Genomic DNA, 17,668 nt, shown 5'->3' on the forward strand with positions numbered 1-17,668 from the left:
TCGAACTTTTGGCTGTTTCCTATCTCTGCATTGCTCTAGCTGTTTTTGAATCATTTTCAGCCATATTTTGTTCACAGGTAATATTAATTTCATCATTTCCTGAGGCTTTGTTTTTTGCCAATTCCTTCAGAGAAGCCTGAACTTCCTCTTTCATCACCATTGCCTCTTTATCATGTTGTTTGATGAAATTCTTCTTTGTAAGTCAATTCTTATTACTACAGTGACTTTGTGTACTTATTCATTCATCTTTTAATGCTTTCTGGATCAATATTCTGCCTATACCAAGATTAAGTATTACAACTCAAGCCTTGAATTTGTTCTTCAGTTCCTTCAGCGTAAGAAATTCCAAGTGAGTTCAGCCCTTGTGATTTTCTGACTCCAGTTCTTTGCCTACTTCATTATAATGCTTTGTCTTCACAAGCTGCCCTTCGAAATTTTCTGCTCAGCTCCTTAACATCTTGGTTTCTTCCCTTTCGTTTTGTTTCTTGGTGCTCTAATGCAACATTAAGAATCTTTTCAGATATCCATCTCAGTCTTTTCTTCTTCCCCTTTCTCTATAATGACTATTTGCATTTTTCTTGGGTGATATTCTTGATATCCCCCCATAATTCATCAATTCATCAGTGTTCATGCCTCAAACCTGTTCCTGAGATGGTTTTTAAATTCAGGTGGATACATTTAAGGTCAAATTTTGATCCCTGTGGTTGTGATTTAACTTTAGTTAGATTTAGTTCAAACTTATATATGAGTAGTTGCTGTTCTGTTCCACAGTCAGCACCTGCCTTGTGTTCACTGCTGATATTAAGCTTCTTTAAAGAATACCAGAAGAATGTCTATCTGTACTTCATTGACTATGCAAAGACTTTTGATTGTGTGGATCACAGCAAGCTGTGGCTGACTCCAAGAAGAATGGGAATCCCAGAACACTTGATTGTGCTAATGTGAAACCTATACTTAGACCAAGAGGCAGTCGTCAGAACAGAGCAAGGAGACACTACATGGTTCAAAATCAAGAAGGGGTCCATCAGGGATGGATGTATTCTGTCTCCATACCTTTTCAATCTGTTTGCAGAACAGATCATCCAAGATACTGGGCTGTACGAAGAGGAATGTGACATCAGGATTGGTGGAAGAGTCATCAACAACCTGCATTAAGCAGATGACACAAACTTGCTTGCTGAAACTGAGGAGGACCTGAAGCACTTGCTACAGAAGGTCAAGGACTGCAGCCTACAATATGGACTGAAGCTCAACATCAAGAAAACAAAGATTCTCACCACTGGGCCAATTGGCAGCATCAGTATGGATGGTGAAGAGATTGAGATAGTTAACAGTTTTAGTTTACTTGACTCCACAATCAACACATTTGGTAACAGCAGCCAGGAAATCAAGAGACGAATTGCATTGGGAAAGTCATCTGTGAGGGACCTCTCAAGAGTACTGAAGAGCAACGACATCAGGCTGGAGCCTAAGGTGCGCCTGATCCGGGCTATAGTCTTCGCAATTATGTGCTTTGCATCGGAGAGTTGGACAGTGAATAGGTATGATAGAAGGAGAATTGATGTCTTTGAGCTGTGGTGCTGGAGAAGAGTGTTGAATATACCATGGCCTGCTTGGAGAACAAACAGGTTTGTATTGGAGCAGGTGAAGTCCGAATGCTCCTTGGAATCAAGGATTCTGAAGCTTCATCTGACATACTTTGGGCATGTTACAAGAAGGGACTGGTCCTTGGAGAGGGACATCATATTTGGCAGAGTGGTGGGGCGGCAAAGGAGAGGAAGACCCTCAATGAGATGGATCGATTCTGTGATTGGAGCAATGGGAATAAGTGTGTTTGAGATGGCTAATTTGCCACAGGATAGAATGGCGTTTAGAGCTCTTGTACAAATGACTCAATGGCACTTAACAACAACAAGAAGTGACTATTTAAACAGATATAGTCGATCTGAATCCGGTGCAGACCATCGAGTGAAAGTTAACTGTATCATGTGTGTTTATGCTTCTTTACCAGAGGTATTTGCAAAGAATAAATCATTTTTTGTACAAAATTCTATCATGCTATCTCCAACCTCATTTCTGCCATCAAGTCCATGTTTTCCAAAGACTGATCCTTCTTTCCTATTCCCAGCTTTTATTGTTTATTACTTTTTTTGTTTTTCTGTTTCTAGCTTTTGCATTCCAGTCACCCATTATCATGAATTCATCTTGGTTGTATGTTTAATAGATTTTCAACTGCAAAAGTTGGTAGAAAACATCTTTTTTATCCTCCAACTGACTCTGAACAAGTGTGTCACCAAACCTGAGCGAATACAAGTCTCAGGAACTCAGAAAATATCTTACTGTGATAATTTCAAGAAATCAGGGACACCAGTAATTATGTTTTTAAGGGAATGAAAATTCTTATTTATTTCCTCATGTTTATTTAGTAGAAATCACATAAAAGAACATCTATAAGTACTTAATTCCATTATTTCTATGTCTGAATCTCAAGATAGACTGACTATTTAGAGGTAAAGAAGTATATTTTACTTTGCATTGTATTTCTAACAGTTCCTGAATCATAGCAAGTACTTAATAACTGCTGGCTAAATTTACAAGTGAGTTTAAATTAACAAATATCTGAATAAATCATGTTACTTACGCTATATTCTTATGTTGGAGCTGGCCAAAATGACAACATAGTCTCCCATAAAATTCACTTGAAAATCTCACAAACAGCATTATAAGAAGATTGAAAACAGGACAATCACTGAAAAGAGCCTTAGCATGCAGCGTGCATTCTGTATATTTGATCCGATGATGACGAATTCCAGAATAAATGTTCTTACTTAGCATTCGACACAAGGCCAGTCTCTAAAGGAAATCTGTCCTCCCTGTGACTATTTTAAAATATTGGGCAATTTGAAGAATGCTCTTTTGAATTATCCACTGGAGTCTTGAGAGTTTGTCCTTTTTTTTTTCCTCTTTTCAATATCTGACTCGTCAATTTCCTATGTTTACTCCTCAGGCTCTTGGAAGCAAGTGACAACGTTAATAGCACTCCCTCTGTGACAGGCATTTCATAGACTGCACCATCAAAGCATTTCAAGGCCGCTCAATAACTGTTGACTTGTTGACTGGGGTTTAACCTTTTCTTCTAAAGCAATGACTCTAAGAAGTGGAATTCCTTGTTGAGCCTCAGCTTACGAGAGAGTGCTGTATCCTCTACTTCATGCTGTTTGTCAGGTGGGTGGAATGGCAATACTCACAGATGGGCAAAAACACACAGCCCGTCAGTTCATACAGACTCACAGCAGAGTTGAAGACCGTGGCAGATGCTATGAAGAATGCAGTATCCTATTTTACCCATCAGTTCCCTAAATCAGCATTTCCTAAGGGATATCAGATCTTTAGATCTCCATTTTTAGGTCCAATTCTGTTTAATATGTCATTCTTAAGTGTCATTAGGTATGTTTTTTTGTTAAGAATATAAAAATTATCCTAGAAGATATTGTAAAAAGCTCAGGACAACTCATTTGTAATTTAGCACATACTCTTCTAAAAACAGAAGCCAAAGACTATGTTCTTCTGCTTCATCAACCTTGTACAAAAATATCACCACATAATGGTCCAGTCACATTATTACCTGACTGCCAAACCATTATAGTCCTGTCAAGTTGACACACTGCAGTCAGGGTTACACTCACCACACCTCAGTATTTGTTACTGCTGGATTTATGTCACAAATGTGCAAGTGATGTTAGATTTCCTACTATTGCCGTAAGTATGAAATATCAGATTAAGAGATAGCCAACAAGTAAGAACAAAGTATGTTAACTGGTGGTTACCTTAAGAAATAAAGCTTTACATTTACTTTTTAACTGTTACTATTTGGTAACATAACAATGGTCAGTAGGTTATAAAGAAAAAATTTAATCAAAGAATAAACTCTAATGTAAGTAAAATAAATGATCCTATTTAGAAGAGGAAGATCTCTGGGGGCTTAGTGGTGAGGAGTTGCAACTTCAACTGCCAACTTCAAGGCAAGTGGTTCAAATCCACCAGATTCTCTGCAGAAGAAAGATGAACAATTCCCTCTGATGTAATTTGTTGCCTCTGAAAACCTACTAGAGGGTGGCCTACAAGTCGATTCCAATTGACGGTAGGCAAAAATAACTTTTAGAATAACTTAAATAATTAACATGCAAATTATCAAGTACTTTGTGCAAAATGTACACTAAATTTGCACCACGGAATTATTTTTTTATTCCATCGAATTGCTAGTTACGTGTGTGTGTATGTGTGTGTGTGTGATTATGTGGATGTATATGTGTGTTTAAGAATCAGAATGTATGTTAAAGTAACTTAACCTCACAAATATTATTAAGAGTTTCAAAACACCTATGAAATTGGATTTTCTGTCTCTTGGTTACTAAATAATATTGAAGCAATTCTGCAAAGACTCTGCTTTATGAAATCTCTAATAGCCTTTACCTCATTATTGTTTTAAATACTAAATGCCCTGATATAGTGGTAAATAGATCTTAAAATAGAATATTTCAAGTAGAAGAGTAAAAATGTAAGCTTCAACTGAGTGAAGAAGAAAAAGAGCTCCTATTTGGGTGAATAAAGCTATGGAGAAGAGATTGAGGTTGTTAATAATTTCGGCTGACTCAGCTCCACAATCAACACTCTTGGCACCAGCAGTCAGAAAGTGAAGACAAATTGCATTTGGGAAATCTGCTGTCAGGGACCTCACCAAAGTGCTAAATAACAACAGCATCAGTCTAGTGACTAAGGGGCACCTGATCCAGGCCATGATCTTTGCAATTACTTGCTATGCATCAGAGAGCTGGACAATGACTACGGATGACAGAAGAATACATGCCTTTAGTTGTGGTGCTGGAGAACATTAAACATATCATCTCAAAAGGAATAGATATATCTTGGAGAGGGTGAAACTTAGCTACCCTTTGAAGACAAGGATTTTTGAAGTTCTGTCTCACATATTTTGGGCATCTGTCCAGGAGGGAGACCAATCCTTGGAGAAGGATGTCATGCTTGGAAGGGTGGAGGGACGGCAAAGGAGAGGAAGACCCTGGTTGAGATGTACTGATACAGTAACTAAGGCAATGGGGGTAAGTGTGTTGGAGTCAGTGAGACTGGCTCAGGACAGGGAAAACTTTAAGAACTATTGTGCATAGGGTCACTATGAGTCATAGGTGACTCGATGACACATAACAACAACACAAATATAAAAATTGCACATTGTGTGGGTGCGTATTATGCTTTACAGCAGTTAGAATAGCAAGTGTATGTATGGTCAAATATTGCCCAAGAGAATGTTATGCACCACATGACTGTAGTAAGAAAGGCAGACTCTCTCACATGCCTAATAGCATATACACTGATCTGGGACAAAATTATGTGCAACAGTTGTTAAGTGACAGAATGAATGTGCATTGGACCAACAGACTGTCATGAATATTGTACTTTCAATCGGAAAGCATGTGCCTTTTAATTTCCTTTTCAGCAGTTTCTGCATTGTCTTTAAATGATGGAAGCATGAGTTTTCTAGCAGGTAGCAGAGTGTACAACTTGAAAACCTCATTTAAATGAAGATTACAACCAGAGATGTTTGAGCTAACAGAGAAACACCTTATAAGCAGGGGCCGTTCTCACATTTGACAAATCCATAGCTAGTTTTTTAATTGAAATGTAATTGTTGGAAAATTAGAATAGAGATACTAAGAAAAGGTAAAGATGAAAAGACCCTAAGCAATCTCAAAGCAATATATCTGCATTCAGAGAAATTATAAGAGAATTTATTAAATGGGATTGTGGGTAAAACAGAGTATCACATTTCATCAAAATAGTTAAAAAAGTAGTAATGATACAACTTCCATGAAAAGGGAAGAAGATTGGTGGTATCGTCTTAGTGTGTGGTACTGGTAACAAAAAACCTGCTTGTCTGCAGGACTTTAAATCCTCCAAGGGGAGAAAGATGTGTCGACTCCTGCCATGAAGTTTACATCTTCAGAAATCGAGTGGAGGATCATTATAAATTGGAACTGACTTTACATTTCAGGGGTTTTCTGGCTTTACTGCAAGACCTTAGTTTCCTGTAATTCAATTTTTATTATTTTTTTTTTAGTATTTTCAACCTGTGTCTTTCCTCTATTACCTACCTATTTATGCTAACATTGATGAATATAACACACCCATAACTATTCTTATTGTACAAAAATATGTAACTGGCATAAATCCTAGTTTGCTTTATAAGCAGCCACACGAAAAATAAATACTTTCTTTAAAATATCATTATAAACCTACTTACAACTTTTAAATATGTGGGGCTATAGAATTATCCCCTTGAAATAGTTTACTCAAAAGGATCCTAAACTTGATAAACCTCAGTTTCCACAGAGGTAACTGGGTCATTTGATATATATGACTCTTAGTTTGTTCATTCCCTTTTCCATTTTTCCCCCCAGAAAATTAATTGTCATTGAGTTGTAAATAATTCATAACTGACCCTCCAGTAGGTTTCTGAAGTTGTAAATGCTACTGGAAAACAGGTACTGAGAAAGACATTATTAATTACATTCTAGGACAAACAATGTAGCCAGTTCTTTATTATAAAGACCGTGATAAATCAATGAGAAATATCTCAACTAATTGTTTCTAAGAAGAAAACAAGCACAATATTACTAGAACATCCAATTTCTTCATAATGTACAGAGTAGACAAAATGCACTTATGGACTGGGTCTTGCGACTGAATTTTAAAGTTGCAACATGTGTTGAGAATAAAACCGAGTAGAGAAAAGTCCCTTCTCGGCCATTTATTAGCTTTGTTACCTTGGACTAGCTAGCTACTCAATCTGCATGCTCCATTTTTCAGTGTCAAATTTGTCATTAATAATAATCCCTACCTCAGAGAGATGTTTTGAGTCAAACGAGGTAAATACTTGATAAGGTGCTGCACGTCCAGCAAGCGCTCAGTACGTGTTGGGCATTATTTTTGCTTATTTTGCTTTTAGTTAGTTTCTGATGAGAAACAGAGACTCAGAGAGAAAAGGAAATACCATGACTGCTGATGTGAAAAGTGCTGCAGAGATGTGAAAATTAGGCCTTCTGATACTGACATTATTAAGCTATCTGTCCTTCTGTGTGTCCCTCTCCATATATACACACACACACACACAAGTGCACAAGTATCCTAAACAAATGAACAAAAACTCAAATATGCTGCTTGTGGGTCCCTTAAGGAAACATTTCCGACCAAGTGTAATTGCCTGGAAGGGTTTTCGAGCCTGTAAATCTGTTAGGAACCAATCCTACACCTTTGGAATCCAGGTTGGAAGTCCTCTGAAGGAGCCAAGGGAGCCAGGTTCTACAGAGGCTTGTTTGCTGGTTCTAGTTAGGATTAAGGTGGAATGTTGATTCCCTAAGGGGCATGAGACGATGTGATTTGACCTCCTATTTAAAAACCTCCTTAAGCCCTCTGCCAAACAAGCTTGGAAGCAGGAGGGGCATCCACTTTGGAAAAAGCTTGTCTCCGGAAACCCTATGAACCCGGAGAAACCATGCAAGTTATACATGTGCTCAGGTCTTTCGTTCATAGGGGTCACTATGAGTCACTATAACTCAACGGCACTTAACAACAACAACTACATCTTTCTCCCAAGGAATGTCTGGAGGGCTCGAACCACTGACTTTTCCATTAGCAGCTGAACATTTAAACCACTGCACCAGCAGGGCTATTACTATTTGACCCATAGCAAATGCAAGTGTACAGAGTAGACTATCTTCACAATATTTTCAAGACAGTGACATTTAGAAGCAGACCACCAGGCCTGTCTTCCAAGGCATTTCTGGGCAGATCCAAACCGATCACATTTCAACTCTTAGTAGAGTACTTAACCATGGGAGTGAATACTTGAGGTATGTCTGTTTCTAGCTTGATGACAGATAGATCAGTACCTAAAGATTCACTGCTGTGAAGTACCGTTGAGTCAGAACCAACTCACAGGTGACCACCAGAGAGTCTTCAGAGGCACTAAATGACAAGGAGGAGATTGCTCAAATGTCTCCTGGACAAGGAGGAGATTGCTCAAATGTCTCCTGCAGAACAGCAGGTAGCTAGGAAACCAGGGCAGGGCAGCTCCTTAACACAGAGATCTTTAAAGTTATCTATCTGTCTGCCTGTTTTTAATAATTGCAGTTTCCTGTCAACATTCTAAATATCACTATCTATATTAGTAAGTGGCATAAGATAAATATGTTCTACATCATGGATGGCATAGCAATCTTTTGTCGATTTGCTGTACTGAACAACTTGATGTTACTATGATGTTTCATACAAGTGTCAAATACCATAATGGTTACCTGCTACGTACAATGTTTGGACGAGCTTCCAGATTGATTCATGTTGGGAAGCAGGAGTGGCATCCACTTCCTAAGCTAGATGTCTCTGGAAACTCTACATACTATAACTCTACAAACTCTACATGCTCTATAACTAACATCCTTTCTGTACAAAACTCCGCTGGATAACTAACATCATTTATGTACTTTTATAGTTATAGAGTTCTGATCTTTTGTGTGAAGCTTACTCTCAGTCGTATTCAACTCAACGACACTTAACCATTGCTAAATGAGACTAGTGTTGCTCTATCTGGAAGAACATTCTTCCACTTTGTACATCACTCTTTGTCAAAGTGCTGTATGAAGTATTCTGGGTTTGCTGTGATGCTGACCCTTGTGCCATTGGGGTATCAAATACCATAAAGGTTTCCCAATGTGAACAGTGTTTGGTGGAGCTCCCAGTTGTAAAACAGGTTTGAAGCAGGAGTGGCATTCACTTCCTAAATCCATGCCTCTGGAAACTCTGTGAACTTGGAAAAATGACAATAATTATCGAAAGGCATTAGGGCTTTTGTTCATAGAGTCTCTAGGATTCGTGCTTGACTCGACGGCAACCAACAACAACAACAATTAATGACTACATGTAAATATATATTATAGGTTCATACAGAAAACAAAGGTTAATATTGGTTATTTGTAGAGGTTCACCAAGTGAAATGATCTCAATTATTCATATTTTGAAGGGACAAATCCATTTTTAAAACTCTTTCCCACTGAAGAATTCTACAGTGTCATTTGCTGTAAAGCATAAGTGATTCTTTTTTAATCACCTTTTGAATATAAATAGAATAAAATATTTTTATTGTGCATATAATTCTGAGTATAATTTGAAAAATTTATTCTCTCTTCTGACTAAAGTAGTTCTATTAGATGTTCCTTAGCCTTAAGAGTTTCAAAATATTACTTTATCTTCTCACAACTTCACTGACACCTGTTTCTCCCACTTCTTCCTATTGCTGTGACAGATCTCCTGGGTGACCAGACTCAAGATCACCCCTCCCCAGAGTTGAAACCCACTATCTTCAATCCACTATGTGACTAAACACAGCCACCTATCAGGTTGAAGACGCTGTAAATCTCTATAAGGGATCTCTGGAAGCTTGTTGTTATTATGTAACATCAAGTCACATGCGACTCATCGAGCCTTTGTCCAATTGCTGTAAAGCCTGATCTCTCCTGAGCCAGTCTCACTGACTGTGATGCATCTATCCCCACTGCCCAGTCACTGAATCAATCCCTCTTATCTGAGGTCTTCCTCTCCTGCATTGTCTGTCCCTCCACCCTTCCAAGCATGACAGATGCCCCTCTCAAAGGCTTGGTCCCTTCTGGCCACATGCCCAAAGTACGTGAGACAGAGCCTCAAAATACTAGTCTACAAGAAGAAACTTGGTTTCACTGTCTCCAAAACAGATCTATTTGTTTTCTGGTGGTCCATGGTATGTTCAAGACTCTTCTCCAGCACCACAACTCAAAGGCATCGATTCTTCTATCATCCTTAGCCATTATCCAGCTCTCTGATGCATAGCAAATAACTGTGAAGACTGTGGACTGGGTCAGGTGCACCTTAGTCTCTTGACTGACATCATTGCTTGTCAGTACTCTGGAAAGGTCCCAGAAATTAGAAATCTGAAAAGCAGATTTACCTAATGTAATTTGTCTTTTGATTTCCTGACTGCTGGTGCCAACGGTGTTTATTGTGGAGCTGAGTAAGCTGTAACTGTTAACAACCTCAATCTCTTCTCCATCCATCATGGTGCTGCCTATTTGCCCAGTGGTGAGAATCTCTGTCATTTTGATCCTTATTGAAGATTATCATCCTGGCCTTCTGTAGCAGGTACTTCCGGCCCCCTTCACTTTCAGCAAGTACTGCTGTGTGATCTGTGTAACGTAGGTTGTCGATGGGTCTAGAAGGTTAGTGGTAGGGAGGTGCAAAGTGATGTGGATCCTCTGACTGCACCATGGCAGAAAGAGGGGGAATTTCCTCCTGTGCAACTGATGCCTCTGAAAACCCACCTGAGAGTCGGCTGTATTTCGGTTCTGACTTGAACAACACCTACAAACCACAAATCTCATGGAAGGAGATGGTCTCATTGTTCTCCCAGGAGCAGCTTTGCGGTTGGCAGCCTAATGTATTGTACTGTGCAACCTGGTTCATGTCTTCAGCCTTTAAAGCTTTTTTTTTAAAATTATTACAAAAAGGGGAGGGAAGGAATGGATGGAGAAAGAGAGAGAAATAGCGAGGGGAAAACAGGATCTTTTAGGCAGGCAAACTGTTGACAAACTCTGAGTACCTAATGCACAAGAATCAAATTAATACAGAGCCCATGAAACAAATTTTCCCTTGGGCAAGGAGAGAGAATCTATTGCACATGTCATCCGTTTCTCTGAACACTGAAGATTACAATTATGTTTTGATGTTAATCCAACTACTGCAAGTTTCTTGTTGCAAAGCACACTGTGAGAATGTGAGTGACAGTATAAATCTTTTTAAATTGAGTTGAACACTATTGAAAAGAGCTGATGTTTTCAAATACTCTCCAAAGCCTTTGCACAACAAGAATAGCTCTCTAAATGAAGCAGCTTTCTAGAGTGACCTATTTGGAAGGAGACACAAATGGTCTGAATAAAATCTAACTTGTAGATCTGCTATGAATTTTGTGTGTGAAACAGTGTGTTGGATTTTTTTAAGCAATTACCTCTAATGTTTTGACATCTTCATAAACAAACTCCAGCGTTGGAACTCCGAGATGGTTGATGAAATAATTGGCATCTCCTTGTATTTGGACAGAAGTGATGTTGGTTTCTGGGCACCGAGCTCTTTTGGTACAGTTGAAATTCTTTTTCTGAATAAAACACAATTTAAATTATTAATACATGCGATGGTATTCAGGTCATCCTGAAATCAGTCTGACCCCAAATATAGTCCCTGCATCAGCAGTATCAGTTATACTTGTTCAAACTGAGAACACTTCCTCTCAACTCACCTACTAACAGGAGTTTTAAGGGATGAGGCACTAGAATCTGTATTATAACCTCTCTGCGTTAGATCCTCTCTGAAATTTTACTCTCTCTTATTGCTGTGGAGTTGGAATCAACTCATAACTGGGTCTTAAGTGTGTTGTCAAGGTCGTAGATTGAAAGGGAAGAGATTACCCGTCCGCCATTGTAAGAAGCCACTGATGAATTGAAGTGCCAGAGGGGTGGCCTTTGGGTTAATAGTACAAATCTCCATGGATTCTGTCCCCGGAGCTCCCTGACATTTCATTAGCACTGGCGTGAAGGTTTGCTTATTGCTGTTTCTTCAAAAGAATTTTTTAATGCATTTATCTTGAACTCAGTAACACTTTAACTTGATTAAAAAGATCTGGGTGTCTACAAACTTTCACTGTGATGTTGGCACAGGATTGAACTGACTCTCCTTTTGTTTATGTAAGAGTCAGAGCAAAACACCTCAGAGCTTGATTTTTGGTTGATTTGTTTGTTTTTATGTTTCATCACAAATTTATAGAATGCTCTGACAGGAACTGAAGAGCAAATGCAAGCTGCCTGGTGCGACACTTAAAGGTGCTCTGGACAAAATGGAACGATCCAAGCAGCAGCAAAAGAAGATGGAAGGAATTCAGTCACTGTAGCAACAAGAACTGGCTGACGCAGAACCCTTTCCGAAGCAGCATGTGATCAAGAACCAATGGTAATAAAGGGAGAAGCTCAAGCTGCTCTGAAAGAATTGGCATAAAATAAGGCCTCAGGAATGGACAAAATACAAATTGACAAATTTGTACAAAGAAATGCAACTCTGGATATGATCACCAGGTTGTGCCAACTGATTGAAGAGATTCATATTTAACTTTATTCCCTCAAGAGAGTGATCCAAAAGAATGTGGAAATTATTGTACAATATCACTCATTTCATGGAAGCAAAATCTTGTGAAGATTGTCAAAAGCACATTGACAAAGAAATGCCAGAAATACAAGCAGGGTTTAGAAACAGCTGACAGTAGAGATATTATTGTCAATGTACAATGGATTATGGCTGGAAGCAAAGAGTACCGGAAAGATGTCTATTCTGTTCGACTGTGTGGATCACAACAAATTGTAGCTAACATTGCAAAGACCAGAAATCCCAGATTCTCCTTCTCATGTGAATCCTAGACCTAAAATAGGAAGTTGTTGTCCCAACAGATCAAGCAAGGCTGCATGGTTCAAAATCAAGAAAGGAGTATGTCAGGGAGATAACTGTTCTTTATACCTTTTCATACTATAGGGAGAACAAATCATTCAGGGAGCTGGACTTTATGAAGAAGAATGTAGCATCAAGATTGGAGAAAGACTCATCAACAACTTGTATTATGTGGATGACACAAACTTGTTCACCAAAACTTAGCAGGGCTTGAATGAAGTGTTTGCTGCAGAAGATCAAGTATTTCAACCTTCAACATGGATTGCAACTCAACATCAAGAAAACTAAGGTCCTTATAGCCGGGCCAGCATGCAGCTTCAAGACAGATTGAGAGTGTTAATAATCTCCTTTCATTCTGATCCACAATCAACAGCTTTGACTCCAGCAGTCAGAAAAGCAAAAGATCTGCTCTCAGGGACCTCACCAGAGTGCTAAAAAGCAACGATGTCAATCTAAAGACTAAAATGTGCCATGACTAATATGTGCCTTGGTCCTGAAAATTGCTGGCTTTCTATTTAAGAGCTGCACAATGACTAAGGATGGCCGAAGTTGAATCAGTGTCTTTAAGTCGTGGTACTTGGGAAGAGCACTGAACGTATTCTGATGGACTGCCCAAAGAACAAGCAGGTCTTCCTCGGAGAAGGTGAAACCAGGTTGCTCTTTTGAAGCAGGTCGCTCGTTAGAGGCAAGGATTTACTGCTCCGTCTCAATACTTTGTATGTGTTTCCAGGAGAGACTTGTCCTTGAAGGACATCGTGCTTGGAAGGGCAGAAGGGCAATGCAGGAGAGGAGTTCTCTGGATCAGATGGCTTTGCACAGTGACTATGGCAATGGGGTCAGGTATGTCAGAGACAGTGAGGTTGGCCCAGGTTTAGGGCCACGGTTCTTAGGACTGCTATGAGAAGTAGTCAACTTGAAGGCACACAACAACAACTACAAGAAAACAGGATATAAATCCATGTTTATTAAAATGTTTATGGACACAGAAGATATTTTTCTCCATTTCCTCTTAAAAGTACATCTGCAGATATTGTAAGCATAAATGCCAACAACTACAGCAATACGTCTTAAAACCCATAACTTAAACCCATAATTTAAAAGATAGATTGTTATTTCTTAAAATAAGAAATATCTGATATTAAAATATAAGACAAACATAAATATAAGTATAAACATAAAATATAAAAACAAGCAAATCAAAGTTTTATTTATAACTAATACTAATTAAGATAATTTTATCTATTTTGGTTGCTGTGAGGCTGAACACTGTGACACTGATGTGTCAAATGTGTTAAGGCTGGTTACCCAAGGTGGACAGAGTGGGGTGGAGCTCCCAATTAAAACAAGTTTGGAAGGAGGAGTAGCAACCACTTCCATAACAGTTTGCCTCCGGAAACCCTATGAACCTGGAGAGAGGATGAAACGCACCCAAGCGTCGAGGACTCTTCTTCATAGGGTCGCTATGAGTCACCTGCGACTCCACGGCACTTAACCACAAGCACAAGAGAACATCTTTAAGTCCTAGCTGCCTGTACTATAAAACATGAAAGAATATCAATCTCCTGCTTAATATTCCTGAGGAATATGAGGCAAAATGATGCTATCATACCTAAAATCATACAAGGCTGTTCTAGTTGTTGGCTGAGTGGGTAAAGAGTTATATGACATCCAAAAGTAAGGGTGTCTGAATCCACTAGCTGCTCCATAGGAGAAAGGCAAAACATTCTCCTTCCTTGCCATTTATAGACTCTCAAAACCTACTGGAGTGTCAGTTATGACTCAGTTCCCACTCGACAGCAAATAACAGTAAAAGCAAAATCAGACAATGTGTATACTCAAAGCAGGTTAGCCATTGACCAAGACTTGCTTTCTTCATCCTCCCACACTTCACTGGCATGAGATCATTTCAGAAACACTATTAAAAAGATTGTTGTACGTTGCCTTCAAGCTAAAGCTAACTGGTGGTGAACCACCTGCCCAGGGCAGGCTTGTTCCATGGGGTTTCAGAAGGTAACCTTTTGGAAAGAGATCAAGTCTTGGCCTGAGGCTCCTCCGGGTGAGTGCGAACGGCTGCCTTTTAATTCCTCGTCTAATTCTTAAACATTTGTTCCACCTACCTAAGAATTTCACCTTTTAGAGAGAATATATCAAAATATCGGCAGAAATGTCTCATAGTCTACTTCTCAAAAAAAACTTTTCAAAAGGTCCATCACTGAAATCTCCACACAGCCCATTTCTACTCTGATACTGAATTATATTGATAGGACCTGGAGTGTGAGTGTATGTTTCTGCATGTGTGTATCAAGAAATGTTTTATAAAACCAAGCTTTTAAAATGGGTCATAGTCTTTTCAAGCATTTAATAGTGTTTATTTCAGCTGCAATTTTCTGTGGTGACATAATAGCAAGAATTTAGCAACAAAGTTACAACCAATTAAAATGGTAAGTCAGTGATAATGTTTATAAACAAGTCAATATTCACTTTAATGTTATTCACAAATAATGGGTAATTAGCACTTTATAAATAGAAGGAAAGAGGAGGTTTTCACTATATTGTATAAGCAAACTAGAGTTTATTGAGGCTTTTCTTGGGTTTTGTTTTCAAATTGTAACACTATGAGCAATAAAGTACCCTTAGACCATTACAAATAGCACTGGAGAATGAGCCTCATAGTGGAAAATATAAAAATGAGGAAGAATAATTGAAAGCAGCCACTAGTAATTGTAATGTATGAATGTAGGAAAATTGGACATTGTTAAAAAAGAAATGGAATATTAACATACTAGGCACTGGCGAGCTGAACAGGATTGTCATGAGCCACTTTGAATTAAACAATTACATGATCTACTATGCTAGGAATTAAGAAGTGAGGGGAACATGAGACATATTCAGAGTCAAAAAGGCCATTTCTAGATCCATCCTGAAATACAATGCTGTGAGTGACAGGACACTGTCTACACAAATAAAAGGAAGACTTGTTAATCCACTATTATTCAGATATATGAACTAATAACTAGAGCCAAAGAGGAGGAAATAAAAGAATTCTACCAACCTTTGCAGTCTGAACTTGAATGAACTTACACCCAAAATTCATCAATAATAATCAGTGACAGGAATGCAAAAGTTGGGCACAAGGAAGAAGGATCAGTAATTATTAAATATGGGCTTGATGACAGAATTGATTATGGAGATAAAGTAATAGAATATTGTACAATGATTTATTTATGGAAAATATCTTTTATAAAAGACACAGATGCCAATTAAACACACAGACTTCACCAGATATACTACACAGAAATCAAATTGATTACATCTTTAGAAAGAATCTTTGGAGAAGCTCGGTTATGAGCTATGAAGACTAGACTAGGTGCTGACTGTGGAACAAACCATAAGCCACTCATGTAAAAGTACAAACTGAGGCTAAAAAAAATTAAAATAACAAGAACAAAAATATGACCTTGAGTCTACTCACTTGAATTAAAAAAAAAATCTCAAGAATAAGGTTGAGGCTTTAAATACTAAAAGACCATATGCACTATGGGATGATATCAAGAACCTCATTCGTGAAGAAAGCAAAAAATCATTATGAAAACAGAGGCATAAGAAAAGTCAAAGATGGATGTCAGAAGAGACTGAATATTGCCTTAGAATGCTGAGAAGCCAAAACACAGGGGAGAAACTAGAAAGTTAAAGAGATGAACAGATTACAAATGACAGCTCGGGAAGACAAAGCGAAGAATTATAACAAAATGTACAAAGAACTGCAGTTACAAAATCAAAAGGAATAAATTCACATAGTGTTTCTTAAGCTGAAGAAATTGAAGAACAAATTCAAGCCTTAAAGATACTATGGGCAAAATCTTGAATGATCCAGAAAGCATCATAAAATGATCAAAGGAAAACACCAAGTCATTATACAAAGAATAATTTCTTGATAATCATTTCAAGAAGTAGCACATGATCAAGAACCCACAGTAATAAAGGGGGTAGTTTAAGCTGCTCCAAAGGAGGTGGCAAGGAATTGATGAAATACCAGTTGATCTGTTTCAGCAAACAGATGTAGCCCTGGATGTGCTCACCAAGCTTTGCCACAAAACTGGGAAAACAGCGACCTGAACAACCAATTGGAAGAGATCAATATTTATTCCCATTCCCAAACAAAGGAATTGGACAGAATGTGGAAATTATCAAACAATATCACTAACATCACATGAAAGCAAAATTGTGCTGAAGATTGTCCAAAAATGACTAGAACAGTACATTGACAGAGAACTGTCAGAAATACATGCCAGGTTTAGAAGCAGCAGTGACACTGGAGATATCAAAGCCAATGTAAGATGGGTCTTAGCTGAAATCAGAGAGTACCATAAGGATGTCTATTTGTGTTTTATCAACAATGCAAAGGCATTTGACTGAGTGGATCAGGAACTATGGCTAACACTGAGAACAATAGGAATCCCAGAACAATTGATTGTGCTTGTGTGAAACCTTTACCTAGACCAGGAAGCCTTGTCCAAACAGAGCATGGAACACTTAAATAGTTCAAAATAAAAGAGGTGAAGCATTAGAGATGTATATTTTCTCCATACATTTTCAATCTATACATGGAACAGATCATTTGGGAGTCTGGATTTTATGAAGAAGAATGTGGCATCAAGATTTGAGGAAGACTCATCAACAACCTGTGTTATACAGATGACAAAAACTTGTTCACTGAAACAGAGAAGGATGTGAAACATATGCTGCAGAAAGTCCACACTGGAACAATAGTCAGATCGAGAAATGATTGAAGTTGTTAAGATTTTAATTTTATTTGCAATTACAATAAACCTCAATGGTAGAATCAGTAAAAAAAAATAATTAAATTAAAAAAAAAAAGCTTTATGTGACTGTAATTAGGATTCAACACCACCAGCCTAGAATTTTTGTATTTTAGAAATACTGAAGTATTATAAAGTGACGTTCTTGTTATGTGCTGTCGAGTTGCCTGTGACTCATAGCGAACCTATGAAGGAAAAAAAAAAGCACAAGTTAGAAAAACAAAAGGAGAAACTGAAGCTTGAAGACGCAAGGACCCACA

At 38.2% G+C, this 17,668-nt stretch overlaps 1 protein-coding gene across 1 annotated transcript in view; it reads right to left on the minus strand.

Annotated features, from left to right (window-relative positions):
• The window catches only part of NAALADL2 (N-acetylated alpha-linked acidic dipeptidase-like 2), a 1,157,216-nt gene that overhangs the window by 263,499 nt on the left and 876,049 nt on the right, over positions 1–17,668 (minus strand). Inside the window, exon 10 of the mRNA XM_006890336.1 lies at positions 11,105–11,251. Within this exon, the coding sequence (XP_006890398.1) occupies positions 11,105–11,251 (147 nt within the window). The remainder of the gene's footprint in view (positions 1–11,104; positions 11,252–17,668) is intronic.

This window comes from Elephantulus edwardii, unplaced genomic scaffold (assembly GCF_000299155.1).
Source record: "Elephantulus edwardii isolate Elephantulus edwardi_28Jun2011 unplaced genomic scaffold, EleEdw1.0 scaffold00088, whole genome shotgun sequence".
In the NCBI taxonomy this organism is placed as follows: Eukaryota; Metazoa; Chordata; class Mammalia; order Macroscelidea; family Macroscelididae; genus Elephantulus; species Elephantulus edwardii.